Source organism: Wyeomyia smithii, chromosome 1 (assembly GCF_029784165.1).
Source record: "Wyeomyia smithii strain HCP4-BCI-WySm-NY-G18 chromosome 1, ASM2978416v1, whole genome shotgun sequence".
NCBI classification, from domain to species: Eukaryota; Metazoa; Arthropoda; class Insecta; order Diptera; family Culicidae; genus Wyeomyia; species Wyeomyia smithii.
Window position 1 is genome coordinate 195,914,006 of NC_073694.1, and position 17,820 is coordinate 195,931,825.

Consider the following 17,820-nt stretch of genomic DNA (forward strand, 5'->3'; position numbering starts at 1 on the left):
AACAGGACAAAATACTCCTTTGCTGGAAAATATTCTAACCTAGTGGAACTATTCAAATCAAAAAAACTAAAACAAATTAAAGAAATATGCCACTTTGTAAAAGACACAAAACTTGACTTGTGATATCTGTACAACCCTGCACGTGACACAGGGCATATTCGGGTTATTCGCGTTGAAAGAGATTTTGAAGGCTGTTCGCACCTACGTGAACACTCATATGTAATTGTCAAAATGTGCGTGATGACAAAAGCAAAAATATTTCCTTCCTCCTTTTTCGCATGCAAAAACCAAACAAATATCAGCAACACCGTCAACGCGAATAGTCGCTGCAACTGGCCCTGCTACAATCGAACTGACAGCGAAGGCTTCAGTACGAAAACAGAAAGAAGAAGAAGAAGAAGAAAACTGTCGAGCAAAAAAAAGGTCACCACTTGGCGAAAGTCTACAAAAATCTGCATACATTTTGGGAAAGTCAGCGCAAATATAAGGAGACTCTGACAAAAATCTGCAAGAACTATAAAAAAACTTCAATTATCTGCGAATCAATATGAATCTGCACACGGACTAAAAATCTGCGATTTGCAGACAAATCTGGTATCCCTGGTTCAGATAGTACTTGCCCCGCTTGCCCCCATTAAAAAATTATACAGCTGCAGTTATAAGTGATCGACTTCCTAGTAACCATCAACAAAAAATATGAAATAAATTTTTGTGTATTGCAGTTCATTTGACATGGCGAACATTCTGCATTGAATAAATACTTTCGGTAATTGTTTGCTAAAATGTTTCCCTTGCACTGATAAAAAACTAGTGGCGAAAACTCCTTTTAAAAAAAATGCTGGCATCGTTTTTCTCCGCACGTATAAAGAGACCACCCTGTGCTGTTGTGACAGGACAACCACTGAAACAGAACAAAGCAGTAAAGGGAATCTAGAAAAAAACATCAGTTTTTCCATTATTTTTTTTTCTCATACACATATTACTTGAGACATATTACGTACGGTCATCGTCATTGAGTTTGTGTCAGCATTTAAATCGAACTGTGAAAAAGCATCATATTTATCAGTTGGGCTGTTGTTCTGCAAAGACTGTGTTCACCTGGAGCCCTACAATCCATTACGTTATCAAAGCTCCTCGCAATCGATCTACTTCAAAGTTTGCCCAGAACAGAATATGCAACCTTGAACTCTTCTAGTAGAAACTATAGACAAAGCAGATTGGGAAGTTTCGAGCGGGCATTATTGCTAGTAAGTGAGTCACCTGATCAGAGTTTACCCCTCAGTTGCGAATTAAACATCTTGTTTGCAGGGAAACGCCAGGAAATGAATTACGATGTTCTACTCAATCGGACATCGTTCGGGCGCTTGAACGTGAGCCAACAGATACGAAGTATGTCCGAGGGTGAAGGTCAACAGCCAATGTATCATCAGCAGCGTACAAATGAGACTCCGAGTAGAAAAATTTCCGACCTTGGCAGAATGAATCTGGAATGCAGCCCCGGAAGTAGTCGTAGCACTCCAACTCGAACTGGCTGCTCCGGGACAGGAAACGGCAGTGACGAGTTGAAAGGAAAGGTTGAATCTAAGCTTATGACCATGTGGAATAATGTAAAGTTTGGCTGGACCGGAAAAATTAAAACGAATTTTTCCAAGGAACAACCTCTCTGGCTGCTGGGGCGATGTTATCATCAAAAGCCCACTCCAATACCTTCGATGGAAAGCTCGCTTGAACTGAGCAGCAATATTGAAACGAATCAACTAGTATTCGCAAATGTACAGCATCCCATCGTGCAACTGCAGGAACAAACCTCGGAAATATATGTGGAGTCTCCACCGGAAGAAACTGGTACGGATGCCATAGAAGACATAAGCCCCGAAGCAATTGTGGAAGAAGAAGGTATCGAAGCATTCAAAAAAGATTTCATTTCACGTCTCTGGATGACGTACCGAAAAGAATTTCAAACGATGGACGATTCAAACTATACTTCCGACTGTGGCTGGGGTTGCATGATTCGGTCCGGGCAGATGCTGTTGGCACAAGGTCTTTTGACTCACTTCCTGGGCCGTAACTGGCGATGGGATTCGTCGGGTGAAAGTTTGCGGCTGAATTACAACTCACTCAGCTACGAAGACGGTATTCACCGCAAGATTATCCGTTGGTTCGGGGATACTTCTTCACGGACCAGTCCTTTTTCGATACACACGTTGGTGGCGCTCGGTAAAGAAACAGGCAAGAAACCTGGAGACTGGTATGGTCCCGGTGCGGTTGCCCATCTCATCAGACAAGCGGTTAAACTTGGTTCTCAGGAAATTGTTGATCTTGATGGAGTCAACGTTTACGTTGCGCAGGATTGTGCCGGTAGGTATTTGACATGTTTTCACTGTTTTGTAAGTATCATGTTGTTTTTTTAGTTTATATACAGGACATAATTGACGAGTGCACGGTGTCTGCGTCTCCTAGCGTAGCACCGTGGCAGAAAAAGATGCCATCGCATAACAGCCCTAACGCTTCCGCCACAAATTCTCCATGCATCAACAATGCTAAAACTGCAAATTGCCCCCTACCATCGTCGGAAAACACAAGAGACTGGAAGGCTCTGATTCTGCTGGTGCCTTTACGTCTTGGAACGGAAAAACTAAATCTGATCTACAGTGACTGCCTGAAGGCGATGCTTAGTTTAGAAAATTGCATTGGTATCATCGGCGGACGACCAAAGCATTCACTGTACTTTGTAGGTTATCAGGGTGAGTCTGACTCGTTTCTCAATCAACCGTTGTGTTGTTGCTATGGTATTTTATTTTTCGATCTAGAGGATAAGCTTATCCATCTGGATCCGCACTATTGCCAGGACATGGTAGACGTACAGCAGGAAAACTTCGCGGTTTCGTCATTCCACTGCAAGTCGCCTAGAAAAATGAAACTTAGCAAAATGGACCCTAGTTGCTGCATCGGATTTTACTGTGAAACTAGAAAGGATTTCTTCAAATTTGTCGACAACGTTAAACCGGTTAGAGAATGGAAGTGCACGATTCGTGAAACCGTGGAATTATATTTCATAATTTTCGTTTTAGTTCCTTCTGCCAGCGAAACAATCGATGAGTAGTAGTTTCACTAGCTCAACAGGTTTGCATCAGTTCAATGAGATTACTTATCCGATGTTCGTATTCTGTCGAGGCAAGAGCAGCGAACAGCAGATCGATTTGCCCCAGCGACCTCTCTATCGATCCCCGCCGGCTCCGCCGCCACTTTCCACCTATCACGCTTCGCAGTCGCAGCAATTGCAAGTGCAGGACGACGATGACGATGACGACGACGAATCGATTGAGTTCGTGATTGTATAATTTCGGCTTTTTTCACCCGTGACGCACAACCACTCGGTTCGGTAAGTGCGCATCCGCTAGCACCTGCCGGATACAGAATTGATACGCATTCCGCCAAGAGTCTCCCGTTAGCCCCACATTTTCAGTTCAAATAATAGAGAAATTCTTCATCGACTAGCAGATTTGTTTTAAACATAAATCTAAAAAAGCAGGTTTGTATCGCTGGCTTGTTTTGCTTGGGATGTCGCGAACTTCATCCCAGGGTTGAACCTGATACGAAAATCATAGCATGTACTTATAATGAGGGGTATAGTAAGATATTAAGAATATTCTTCATCATAATAGCTACATTTGAATTATTTAGAGAGTTATTGCAAAAAATGCGCTTCTTTATAACGCAAACAAGTCCTATTTGTGCTGTAGAAAGTAATATAATTATGTAATTATTTATTTATGGATATAGTGTATGTCAACAAATTAATACTTGTTCGTACTATTGGCATTCGATCAACCTCATATGACCACCTCGAAAGCTGGCTTCGAGAATAAAGCGCTTATCGAATCATTCGGATTTTTTTATGATTAGTTCAAAATTTTGTTTACACGACAAGAATAATACTTCCGATTAGAAAAAGCTTTGTTATCCTATGTTTTGTTTCAATAACGGTACCGAAGTTCTGTATGTTGTGCGTGTTTAAAGTGAGCGGTGATTTGAAGCTCGAATATTTCTTTGCTATTTTTTTCAAACTCTTATATCCAATTTTTAATTGTTATCTGCGCGATACTCAATTTTGCACACATGTGGTTTTAAAATGCTTGATTAGCGATTTATTTTCTTTGCTCAGCAATATTCCTTCAATTGACCTATAGTTTAAGAGCAATCGTCTTGTCGAATGGAGAAGGGACATTCATTATTTAATTATTAACATCCAGTGTTCCTTCCCTGCAAACATATATCTGTTTAAACATAGAAGAAGCTACAATAATTACGCGATGCGTCAGATTCATCATACCTTATAACGATTATCTGTAACAGATCCCATACACCTGTAAATTGTGATTGTAATAATACTAATTGAAAAATACAACCTATGCAACGCGCTCCGTGCTGGTAATCTAGTTGTGAAATTCTTCCCGTGTAGAACCTAAACTTGCTTAACCCTTTATTGGGCTATGCCAGTACTGAAGTAAATGCACGGATGGATCTTTTGACCGCAATCAAAAAACTTCCAGTTCAATTGAAAAAAGGCTCATTCGTACGTTGACTGTATTCAAAAACAGACAAACTCAATTCACAAAAAAACCGAAACCGAAATTGTGTTGTTTAGCGATACATCATCTAAAAAAGCTGCGTTCTCTGAGCAAAACAAGGTTTAAAAAAAATATATCGTCCTCGAGTTTTTAAATCACGTGTTAAAACAACTCGAAAACTATTGGATGACAGTTCGCCCATGGTTTAACTGTCATTCAAATCTCACGGTTTCCATGGCAATTTGAAGCAGCATTATTCTAGACTACGAAGGTGCTGATGTTTGTTTGGTTTTTGCATGAGAAAAAGAAAGTAGGAAATATTTTTGCTTTTGTCATCACACACATTTTGACAATCGCATATGAGAGTTCGCGTGAGTGCGAACAGCCTTCAAAATCTTTTGTAACTTCGTAGTCGCGAATTCGAAGCAGGACTACCAAATTTGTTAAGGTGCAGCGGTTGGAAGCACAGACTACCCGGCAAGTATAACCGTTTGCATTCACCGAGCAAAAGTCTGCCGTACATCAACCCTCCACAGAATGATCCGATGGAAACCGCCCAGATAATGGCGAATTGGTCTAAAGACCAGATTTCCTTTACTGACTTACGCCGGTCGTAGTCGTGTTGCTCATTAGGCGCTATGGGCGACCTACTCTAGCCATGACCTTACTGCTTCGGCATAGCCCACCACGGGACCAAAAAGGTGACTTCTCTACACGAACAAGGATATCGACCCGATTGACAAGTTTATGCGGGAGCGATCGCGGGTGCGGTCGCATTATCGTTCGCCAAGCAGACTCCGGCGAGCATCAAAAGGAGGTTTATCGAGACATGCCCACCGGCTGGTCCGTCAACGGAGATTGTTAGGCTCACAAACAGCAGAAGCGGCAAACGCGCGAAAACCGAGCCGAGAAACCAGAAAGAAGGGGAAGAGCAAGGGTGTCGCGCTCATACTCAAAGCTGTCGCGTCTAAGTATTCGGAGGTCTTGAGGGTCATGAGAGGCGACACCCAGTTTAAGGAATTGGGTGAGGATGTTCGGATCATTCACCGATCTAGTACCGGCGAAATGATCCTAGAACTACGCAGCAGGGACGCGAAGAGGAAGGGAGCTACCTACAAAAAGGTAGCCCACAAAGTTTTGGGGAAGGACATGCAAACACAGACGAAATCACTGAAGGGTGCGACAATGCACAAGCCTTTGAAAAGAAATGTGGGGTTGTGGTGGACGTAGAGGCAATTCGCCTTCGAAAGGCTTTCTCTGGGACCCAGGTAAGTACCGTAAAGCCTCCATCGTCCGAAGGAAGCAAAGCCCCGAGAAAAAGCAAGCTGAAGGTTGGTTGGTTGCTATGCCCGCTGGGCATCCTCCAGCAGCCCGATGTTTGCTTCGGGTGCTTCGAGAGGGGATTTAAGTCGTGGTCCTGTAATGGGCCCGATTCTGTAACTAGTGGTCCTGTAAAAGGGCCCGGTCTAGTTTATGTCGACGCTGCGGTGATGCAGGCCATAAAGCGCGGAACTGTGGGGCGCTTCCCAAGTGCTTGGTATGCACCGGTAAGCGAGATGCTAAGCACGTCCTGGGAGGGCTCAAGTGCCCGGCAAGTCGGCTACTAAACTGCAGGCGTGAGGGTGACGCAATTAAACCTGAACCCCTGCTACGCGGCACAGCAACTGTTATACCAAGCAGCCACTGAGTCGTTGTCGGACATTGCCATCGGATCGGACCCCTACCGCATCCCTGCCGGAAACGGTAATTGGATAGCGGATAAGTCCTGGATTTTGACCATATGGATGACAGGCGGGTTCCCGTTTCAGAAAATTCTGTCAGCCTCGAATGAGGGCTACGTGGTTGCCAAGGTGAACGGAGTGTTCTACTGCTCTACTCCGCCGTGTTGGTCTACAGAGAGGTTCACTCGGAAGGTCGATTGTGTATCCGTGGAACTAACGGATTAGAAGCCGATGGTGGTGATAGGTGACTTCAACGCTTGGGCTGTTGAGTGGGGAAGTCACCCATCACCACCAACGGCTTCAAACCCCCAAAGGTGATAGCTGACCTCCGCAGTGCGTACCTTTGCGTCGGTGCTAAACCGAACTCATGAGGTGACGCTTATAGGGTCGTTACGGCCAACACCAGAGGCTCGTCAGCTCAGGCAGTGCAATCACCAGCGATGTTGGAGCGGATAATTAAGCGAACTTTTCCCACACAACGAGCCAAACCCCTGGCCTCCGATTGCTGAGTCATTACAAACAGTGAGTGACAGCAGTCGCGCAGAGGTCGAGAAGGTGGTAAGGGTAACGGCCGGTGAACTTATTTAGACTGCAAACTTCCTGAAGGTGGGCAAGGCACCGAGACCGAACAGAATCCCGAACCTGGCCATTAAGACGGCCATAATGGTAGCCCCCGGGTTGTTCAAGGCGGGTATGCAGAAATGCATAGACGACTGCCTCTTCCCGGATAAGTGTAAGCGACGACCGAGGTAACACTCCAGCGCAAGAGAAGGCGCATTCGCTATTGCGCAATTGTCACGCTTGTAAGTTGCGACTTACTACCCAGCTTTCACTGGGCCGATTTATCCGGCGGGCGGTGTAGCACTGGGGTACTTCTCCAAAAAGGGATTAGATTGGGTGGAAATAAATTTATTTAAAGCAAATAAAGTACACTAAAAAAACGAAGGAAATAAATAACAGAAACTAAATAAAAAACTCTGACCTACTAACCTCCCGTCCTCCCCGTAGCAATGGCGGGTGTGTTAATAATCCGTTGGTAGAGAACTAATTAGGCTCTTCGCTGCTGTCGCCGATGGGATAGCTCGTTCGACCGGGTTGTCCAAAGAAACAATTTCTGTCACTGCAAGACGTCTGAAACTGAACCGCAATAAAAGCCGCTGTCGGCTTCATTTGGTGCGGTCGGCGGTATCGGTTTCTATCACTTTTTGGTCCAAGAATTTCACACATACACGCGGTACGACACTTAACGCTTTCATCGCAATTTTTCCCGGCGGTCAAAACGCGTCTTTCTTTTTGGGCGGTTTAGAGCGATCTCCCCGCCGTAGCATAAAAACCAAACCGGTTAACATTTGCCAGCCATCCGATTATGCGTTGCCTTTTTTCTGCCACGGGAGGAGAAACGGGACCTAATCTCGTTACACACGCGATACATTTCACACCGATAATCTAAAACTTAAATTCTAAGACACCTAATAAAATCTACCGAGAAAACAACGAATTAAAATTACACATGCAGTGGCGAGTATGTTGCTTGCCACAACAACAAAAATCAAAACAAAAACAACTCCTACACACAACTGACAAGCAACATACACAAATTACACAAATTTGGGTTAATTGCAACCTCGAGGGTTGCACGCTAGATGTGAAAAACGTGTTTAATAGCGCCAGCTGGGACTCTATAGCCTACGCGCTTCGGAGTCTCGGAGTGCCGGTGACACTGTACAAGATTCTGGAAAGCTACTTTCAGAATCAAGTGCTGGTCTACAACACACATGAGGGACAGAAATGCGTTTCGATTACAGCCCATCCTGGGTCCGACACTGTAGAATGCCTTATATGACGGTGCGTTGAAGCTTAATCTCTTACCGGGAGCGGTGATTGTGGGCTTTGCGGACGATATAACTCTAGATGTCTACGGCGAGTCAGTCAGCGAGGTCGAGTTGAGTTCATATGAACGACTTGCTCATCCCTAATAATACTCTGCAGCCAGAAAAACCTTCGACGCTGGTGCCCGTAACGTGGAATCATATGCATATGAAAAACACCAGAGTCATAGTTAAATGCAAAATGTTTTGAACAAACTCAATGTCTTTTTAATTGTTAATGTTTCAAAGATGTTTTTTAATGACCGGATTCATGAAAGTGAACCGATCAGTTAATATTTTCATTATTCTAGTCAGTACCTATCTCGAATGAAAAAAGTAGGTATGCAGGTATGTAGGTATGCAGGATCTATAAAGTGGATTTTATGTTTTTGGTTTTCAATCTAAACTTGAAAAAAAAAATGCTTTATAAAAATTTAATCAATTTCCTACATTATATTTCTGAATTTAAATTAAGCAGATCTCAACCATGTTTGGAAATAAGTTGAAAGAATCAGAAATCTCCCATTCTTCAGATCACCGATTTACAACCTGGAAATTATCACGTTTTCTCTGTTCTCACTGTTTATAGTACTACTGTGAAAATTCGATTTTGTCCTTACTAACAAAAAACTTCCATTTTTGAAGTTGATCTTCTTGATGTAATTCCGGAAAAATGAACGGAGTTGAATGTAATGTGGTGATAAACAAATACCTTCGTGCTGTCAACTTTGTAAACGAATGTATACCATGCATGTTAAATTTTACTTTTTCTTGGCATTGAGATAGCGGCTTCAGAACTTTTGGATAGGCCACAATTAGGTAGTTTGTTGAAAATCAACATAAACTGGTTCAAGTGCTAACCACAAAAATGGATATTTTTCTCTTTGTTAAATCTCACTTTCAAAGACAATTAATCATTAGTTACAGGTTGATAAATCGCTTTCTTTCATCCACCACGACTTATCAAACATTTTTCAAGACATGTTCTTTGCACAATTTGGTAGTGGAGAGTCTAATCTAGCATTCCAAACAAAAACCTCGTTAAGGAAATTTGCTACAGCTGAAACATTAACAAAATAAAAAGCCGATCATTACAAGCGATGAAAGCAGATTGGACCTTTCGAAATGTTTCTCTAGACTTATCCCAGAATTTTGGTCAATATCAATTTTCAATATCATTCAACTGTTGTTCGTCAGTAAATTCTACAAAATACCTTGCCAATGAAAAGTCACTAACCGGTTGGTTGAAACCCAAATGTGCGTGCGTTTTTGACTGTGGACTGTGCGTTTCCACTGAAGTTGGTACATAGTTGTTTTTGTAATCTAGCAACAAGGATGAAGACTTGTCCCACAGCTCTAAGCGTCATGTTTTTTTTTCTTAATTCTATAGTGTGAAAATTGTCATCACTCACCGTGCAGATTAATTCTACAAGTGACAATTTATATTCATTACAATTTATTTGGTTGACTTTCTATCATTATTTACAGCACTTGTCTTCTTTCATTCTGTTGTAGTAAAAACGTTTTCTTTTCTTGTTGTTTTGTTTACTTCCACGCTTTTTTTCCGGTTAGACAAATATACAAGACAAAAAGCGACTGGTTGGTTAACAAATACAAAGCCATTACGGTTGTTTTGTTTACTGCCATTGCCCCTTTCGTGGTTCGAAGCACAGTGTTTCACTAGAACGGCACTCAGGCGCCTCGTTTGTCCGCAGCGGCATTGCCTTTATTGTATTGTTTGTTATTTTTGTTATATTTCTGTTGTTACTGAGTATCACAGATTAAAAGATTTTAGTTTACTTTCATTTGACGGTAGAAAAAATGTTTGTCGTATTCCTTCTCTCTAGAAACTGTTTCTGAAAAGTGGCACTGACTGCTTCCACAAACGAAGGTAGGATAATCTATTGTATGGATTGTTTCTTTTTTTTGCGTTACATTGTGTGTTTGTTAGTTCATGTTTTGTTTCTTGTTCTAACAGCACTCCACAACTCGTCGCTGGTCAGGCTCATTTGAATTATCATTTTCTATCTAAATTCTGCGCGGGCATGTTTCTATGGTTTGCTAAAAATATTGTATACCTGAGTTTAATTATACATTTACACATACTTCGATTTGTTAAATTTATTTGTTATAAGTCAGTTACTTGGTTCTTCAGCGTTATTAGCAATGGAATTCCTACTTGTTTGTGTTCCTCACGCTTTAATGAAACTTGTTTTTTTTCTTATCTTTCAATCGTGGTTCTTCTGGTTTTGTAGTTTCACGCACTTTTGTTAACAGCCGCAGGTTTGCAATTAAGTATGCAGCACTACACACATTTCTTCTAATGAAAACAATTCACGGGTAGCTGAGTTACGTATAAAAAAATGGACAAATGCACTAGAAATGGCGAAAATGCACTTTTTGGGTTATGAGGGAGGGGGGTTGTGTTTTTTGTCGATGGTCGTAATCCGTAGCTGGGTTATTCTGTTTGCGACAGAAGCAGTACTTGTCCAGCAAACTGCTAATTTTAACCAACAACAATTTGGACAAGATCAATCACTTGCATTTTTTCGGTTTTTGCTCAGGTGTTACGAATATTTCAGAGATCCTTCCCGTTATTTTCTAACATCCGGGGACCATTCCCTCTACCAGTTTGACCTTGCCAATCGAACTGAGTCCATTGACAGTTGTTTTCAGCAAGCTGGCAGGGGAGTAGTTGACGCTGATGTTGATGGGATGCAGTGGGGGCATCTGGGGGTAATTTTTGCCGAACAGATCAATTCCGTTCAAGTATGGCAGTAGGGTATCGTAATCCACATTCAGTGGCACGTAGAAGCCCTGTGTGTGACAGGCAAAGATGGGAACGGTGTACGACGCGAATGCGCTTCTCCCCATATGTTCCGTTTTGAACTCGGTTAAGCCGTTTTTGGGCTTTTTCTCCACCATGAACAGCTCGTCATGCTCTGCCTCGTGTGCTATCGGTGAAGGAGAAGCTTTTTCCATTGGGGTAACCTTCCGTTTTAGAGACAGTGGTTCTTCACTTTCCTCTGCAGCTGGGGCGCATTCGGTTTTACGCTTTGGGCATAGTCCATTGAGACCGGAGTTTCCCTGAGCTTGCGAGGGTACTTCAATCATTGTCTGATCCTCGGGAATCGAAGATGGACTGTGCGGACCGTCCGTCATGTGGCCGTTTTCGTGACCGTTGGTGTCCTGCGAGAAGCGTTGTTGAATGTAATTTTTGAACTTGTAGCTGTTGTGATTGTGCTCGTGTTCTGGCGATTGTGTCTCGGAAAACTTTCGCATACGAATGGTTCGCAGGACGCTTTCGTGCTGAGCATTGATGTTGTTGTTGGTGTCTTGCTGAAAGTGATGTAACGGACCGTTTGTGGAACTGGTGGATATTCTCGAAGGTGACGAAGACTCAAAATCGATCGTTGAGTGATTGCTGGAGTTGTCCAGAAGCTGCACGTTACTTGGGGCGGTCGAGGTGATAACGGCAGCTTGAGGTGGGTTGCTGCTGTTACTGTTGGTGCTGCTACGAAAACTCAGGTCCTTCACGTCGTGATGGTCGTTACTGCTGTGCTCCAAATCCGACGGACATGAGAGCATTTCACGAAGCTGTGATAAAGGTCCCGGGTGCAGGTACACTGGGCTTGCACCGTTTGGTATCTCGGAGCCGCATCGGGATTTCATCAGTTCACCTAAAAAAAATATTTGCTATTACAGAGATTCACCCAACAAAGTGGACATCGTACCTTTCATAATTTCATTGCAATGTTCCTTCAAGTGGGTCACCATCCGATAGCACATCTCTTCGCCCCGCTCGCGGATTATGAATTTGGCCGCCTCGGTCAGACAATCGTTGTAGCCCAGGCGGTACTGTTCCGCGCAGGAAGACTCCCGGACGCACTCCTGGTTTTGTAGATTCTTCAGGTGGCGGATTGCCATTTCGATGATTTCCGTCTTTTCGACACGGCCACGACCCTTGCGCATGTACTGCTGTGGAATCAGCCGCGACAGATCCGCCAGACAGGAGTTCATCCGATCGCGGCGCCGTTTTTCGATTATTCGATGTGACAGCGGATCTTGCTGGAAGGGAAGAGAGATTGAACGGTAAGGATAAAGTTTGTTATTGGAAGCAAGAAAAGAAAAAACAAAAAATACTAATTTGATATGACAACTTTCGAAATTCATTTAAATCATGAATGTTTTGGCCGTACTGAGGTTCATATTAATAGAATCGCAAACGATCTTCAGCTGTGACAATCGAGAATACAGTTTCTCGTGATGGTAAACACCCCAAACAACATCCATACGGAAGCCGAATGTCAAAAAATACATTTGAAGAGGTAATAAATGGGAAATACTTTCGTCTAATATCCAAAATAATTGAGAAATCGTCTAATATCCAAGATGTTTTCAACCGGAATGTATACCAACCAATGTGTAATTACTGCATATTGTTTTAGCATACTTTCGAGATGGTCTTGTGGCCTGGAGTTTTCTACCAATATTCGTAGTTGATTCAGTATTTTGTTTCTTTTTCTTCTTGAAACATACAAGCCAGGTGACAGGACTCGCAGCTTCCTTGAATTATCATGTGGTGGAGGCACGAAAAATCTGTTTCGTCGTCCTTCTCGTACTCACTTGTACTGTCATACTGTTTCAAATAATTATGTTTTTTTTTTACAAACCAAACACGATATCATTCTCAAAATATTCATATTAGCCAAATTGCACACGGGTTTGTCAACTTTCTCTGCGTTTATTATTGAAAACGGGCTACTGCGTTAAAAATGCTTGACGGATGGAACGTTCTAGTATATATAAATAGGGAACCTGTATATTAGAGAAATGACAAGACACTCACCGTTAAGGCAACTGTTAACATCAAAACGGATAACGGCAATGCAAAATTATACAACTCGCCCGTTTTGATGTTGACAGTTGCCTTAATGGTGAGTGTCTCGGCGTCTCTCTGGTGTATAGGCTGACTAATATGAAACGTGATGGTACTCATTACAAAAGTTATCTTGTACGTTCAAAAATTTTTGTACAAACATAAACATTGGAAATGCGTTTTTTCTCGATTTCATGTCTATGGCATATAAGACCATTTTCCAATTATGGGCAGTAGAGAACGACCGGTCTTATTAGTGTTTTGTACAGGATACACTTGGTGTGAAGACTCAGGTTTTGCGACCGTAGTTTTTTATGGAGCCCATAGTAGGCACGACTTATTTCGATGATACGCCTTCTAATCTCCCGGCTTGTTGAGAGCCGAGGTTCACAAACTCGTCGACTACCTCGAACTCATCCCCGTCGAATATTACCGTATTTTCTATTCGTGTCCTGTCGTGCTCGGACCCGCCTGTAAGCGTATACTTGGTTTTAGACGTATTAACCTTTAATCGGATCCTGTCTGCTTCATGTTTCAGTCGGGTATACACTGGGGTCTTTTTTACGCGGGTTATTTTTATGCGGTTTTTTATACACGACTTTCGTTGCGCGATTTTTTACAATAACGCGGATTATTTTTACGCGGTTTTTTGAAATAATGCGGAATATTTTAACGCGATTTGGAAGATTATTTTTTCGCGGTATTAAATAAGTTTAGTATAAGTAAATCCAATAAAGTGAAAATCTAACGTATGGTTCATGACAATAAGATATTTTGTTTTATTAATCTGAATGATGCATATTTTCAATATATTTGCTGTTATCAAAAAATAGGCAATTTCTGTTTATTCGGAAGGAAGGAACAAAAATACATTAATAATTGTACAACGATACGAGTCAGGGTCGTTGCGATTTACTTCCGTTTAAGAAACAAAAGCTTAAACATGTAGCAAAATTATTATAAAAAAGTTATTGTCATGTTCTTCAATGAATTTTCATTTTAGAAGCACTATAAACTGATTTTGTGTGTTTCGTTACCATTTTTATATCATTTTTCAAGTTTATATTTACTTACGTGCCATTATTTTTAATCGGAACTTATTATTGAATGGAGTTTTTTTTACGCGATTCTTTAAAATTACGCGGAGTTATTCAACGCGGTACAACCAACCGCGTAAAAAAAGACCCCAGTGTACTGGTTTACCAACTTCTCGAATTTTCTGCCGACAATATCCACGTGAGCCGCAAATAAATTAACATGATCTGTTGAAAATCGATCACCTCATGATTATTCGTCGGAATGCCTCCATCCATATCCCTACACATTTGGGCTCGTGGGAGCCTTAGGTCTTGCGGATGCGTTGAGTTTGATAGAATTTTCGTGTTTTGTGTGTGCGTTGCACTTGTTGAGTTCTTATCATTCCTCCACTTCCTGGCAGCGCTTTTTCTCCTTGAAGAGTTGGACTTGAAGCTTCCTTTCTAGTCTATATCGCTCCACATTCTGACGGGTGACTCTACGCTTCATTATTACTCGCGCTGCGTTCTTCTCATTCAATATCTGCCACCACACTCCGTCACTCGTTACGTTGATTCAGTTTAACCTGTCTCAGCACTTCCTCCTCAGCACTGCTGATAGTTGTTTAAACGGCGTTTCAGCGATCCTCTAGGGGGCTTCTTCAGGCTCACTCTTCTTCGTCATCAGTACTTTCGAGATGTGGGCTAAGAAACGGCCTTTAATCCTCAATCTGCACATTCTAGGACTGATCGGCCATCACCCGATCACCCGCTTTTGCATCCCGCCCAGCACTATAAAAGCAGTTCCCAGCTCATGTATGCTTCCACAACTCTGGTAGATAGTATGACAAACCCTGTACGTACGCAACGTCGCACAGTGCGTTGAATGTAGGGTAAGACGGGACAAAAATCAAAACTACACGATTTTGTCGATAAAACATGTTGATGTAACAAGGAAAGTTGTTCGTTACCTTCAGAGCTTCTGAATGCATAACGGTCTTATGTGATACACTAAATCACAAAACTGTCCCAAACGCCAACGCACTCATCCTATACCAGAAACCGTTAATCTCATTGTAAAAGTTGTACATTGTAACGAAAACTGCGGTTTCTATGTTTTACTTACTTTTACGTAATTGCAAAAGTGACTTATGCGCAATTTTAACGAAAAAAAAATTTGTTAGGTATTCTTTTACGTATTATTTTAATTAATTTTTATAAATTTAATTACCAGAGTAACAAACAATTCAAAATTCTTCATGATGCATATTATATTATCAAGTCAAGTTTTGGGTCATATTCAGACAAATTGGAATAGTTGTTCCAAACGGTAGCAGCAAACACTAATTCTTTTTATTTTCAACGAGCTCTGCAGTTCGCCGTTTTTTAATTCTGGTTGAGCAGCTTTCAAAAAGTTTCTGAGCACGTCCACGAGAAGAAATGTGGTTGTATTCATAATTATTATTCTCACCGAATCGAGGAAGAAGAAGCGGTGACTCTAACCAAATTTCATGCTTTTTCATAAAATACTTTTTTATTCTATTGCATTTCTCCCATTTCGGGTTCAATGTCGGACAATATACAGCAGAAAACTTGTGCAAATCTTCATTAACATGTTCGATTGTGTCTTCTGGTAGAGACAATATCGAAATACACATGATGTTCTTTTGCTTGCATTGCAGTTAAACCACTTTTCAAATATATGCCGCTTCACGAGCGATCGGCATTGACATACGAAAAATAAAAAATCTCTCAAAGTTGCAGGAAGTTGCAGCTAACTTTTATATATTTTGTTGAGGACACTTCAAGCAAACTTTTGATGTATGTTTTAGAGGAGACTCGGTGGAACTTTTTTTAAAACGCTAACGAAAGTTTGAGTTCGCGTTTTTTTAAGGATTAATACTTTCACCAACTCATCATACCGATTAGTCATACACGCAATCGATACCAAGTCTCTCTATCAATGAAATATATATTCACTAACCATGATTGTTATTTTCCATTTTGTTTTATTGGAATACACGAAGTAATTAAGTTTTACCAACGTTTAGAAAACGCGCGACAATTTAGAACGAAATGTGAAACTAATGATTGCTCTGGACGCTGACGCTTGCTATGCTTGTATTAGTATTTGTGATGCTTCCCAAAGCTCACCAATACTTGTTCACAACCCAGGAGATATCTCTGAACACGTCTGGGTATTTGGCGCATCCAAATAAAAAAGAAAGAAAAACGATTTTTGTCTATGGCTCAACGCACTGTGCGTCGTCCCTTTCAAGCATACCTTCTGCAGCGCTAGGATGTTGAACTTGCGGGTTTTTAATTCCTCGGAAAGCACGCGGGTACTAGGTCTAGGAAGTTGAGAGATCGGCATTTCCATGTCCCAAGTTTCCAATCGTTAGTGTGTTTTCGTTGGCCTAGGTAATTATATTTATTTGCAAACAAAATTCTACGCCATTGTGAGCGGCCTTCGGGCAGTTAACCGGAACATTCGCCATGGCGGACGAAAACATGCGTGTAGGCATGTTTTTAAGCTCTTTCTCCGTTTCATTGCTTAATTCCTCCTCAGCTTTCGCGACAAAATTGTTGGAGTAGATCTTACACTTTGGGTTTGCCCAGAAATTCTCTATGGGACGCAGCTGGGGGGCGTTGGGTGGATTCGCTGACCTGAGTACCAGATCGATATTCAGCCGATCCATCTCCTCCAATGATCGCTTCGAGTAGTCGGCCCACGCCAAATCCGACCGGAACATCGCGTCTTCGCCCTTATGGTATTTCTCTTTTTATTATAAATTTCTTCGTTCACGGCCAGTCCGGAGCGAAAGAAGAGCGGCTTGACATCATCTTTTCGCTGATTGTAAGCCGTAGCAGCACCTTCTTGGAGAACATGGTGTGTGAAATAAAGTTCACCTCGGTGCTCACTCCCTTCATGGGGGAAGTAAAATACGAAGTACCCTGCCAGTCGTTGCCATCCAGGGTAAGATAGGTCTTGTCGTCTATCATCACCGCTACGTCGCGATTCGCCGAGAAAATCGATTTAACCATCTTATTCAGCCGCTGCCGCTGCGTCATTGCCTGCAGCTCCGAGACCAGTGGACGGGACTGCCGCTTCCTGACACGTACGTTCATGTTCGCCAGGTACTTTTTCACTGTTTGGTCGGTTGTAACGATCTCCCGGCCAAGCGCATGCTGCGATGTAGCCGCTTTTCCCTAGGTCCTCCTCTTCAGCAATCTTTGAAGCTTTTTGTCGCCCAAGGTCGTCCTGCACGGGGCTTTGTTTCGATGCTCTGATTGTTGCTCAATAGTGCCAAGACAGGGCATCCACAAAGTGCCGCACGATGTCAGTTTTCGACGTTTCGCCATAGAGTTCGACAAATAAAGCCATCAATTTTTTTCTGCTGAATCATGGGTAGTTTCGTCAGTGCGTAAATGTAAACCCATGAAAAATCGGCAATTTTTATCCATTTTTTCAATGCAAACATTACCAAGACTTAGGATGAATACTGCGTTACTTAACGCCCAGTTACACACCCGGCGTAATGACGCCTTCTCCATACAAAATAGAAATTCAATAATTAGTAAGCAAATAGGGGGGAGGGGGTGTGTGCAATTTTCTAACGTAATCTTACAATGGGGGGAGAGTAAATTGATTATCTTACGTAAGAAAAACATTGTTAATGCAGCTGTTCAGTGGCTGACTAGTAGAAACTTTTTTGCGCCTTTGTATCATGATACAAACCGTATTCTGCTGTTTTGGAGGGTTCAAGA

At 42.1% G+C, this 17,820-nt stretch overlaps 2 protein-coding genes across 3 annotated transcripts in view; one reads left to right on the top strand and one right to left on the bottom strand.

Annotated features, from left to right (window-relative positions):
- Positions 1–873: 873 nt before the first annotated feature.
- LOC129721441 (cysteine protease ATG4D) lies at positions 874–4,412 on the top strand. 2 transcript variants are annotated; one of them, XM_055674007.1, is made up of 5 exons: positions 874–1,251; positions 1,309–2,358; positions 2,412–2,744; positions 2,811–3,007; positions 3,072–4,412. In XM_055674007.1, exons 2-5 carry the CDS (start codon positions 1,323–1,325, stop codon positions 3,339–3,341), a joined length of 1,836 nt encoding a protein of 611 aa, XP_055529982.1. In that variant the 5' UTR covers positions 874–1,251; positions 1,309–1,322; the 3' UTR covers positions 3,342–4,412. The 2 variants fall into 2 exon arrangements, with proteins under 2 accessions (XP_055529982.1, XP_055529974.1); XM_055673999.1 differs by having other exon boundaries at positions 874–1,247.
- Positions 4,413–9,599: 5,187 nt separating this feature from the next.
- Positions 9,600–17,820, bottom strand: part of LOC129720491 (transcription factor cwo) — a 54,193-nt gene continuing 45,972 nt past the window's right edge. Inside the window, exons 3-4 of the mRNA XM_055671975.1 lie at positions 11,895–12,228; positions 9,600–11,840 (exon numbers count right to left, since the gene is read on the bottom strand). Of these exons, the coding sequence (XP_055527950.1) occupies positions 10,762–11,840; positions 11,895–12,228 (1,413 nt within the window). The 3' untranslated portion in view covers positions 9,600–10,761. The remainder of the gene's footprint in view (positions 11,841–11,894; positions 12,229–17,820) is intronic.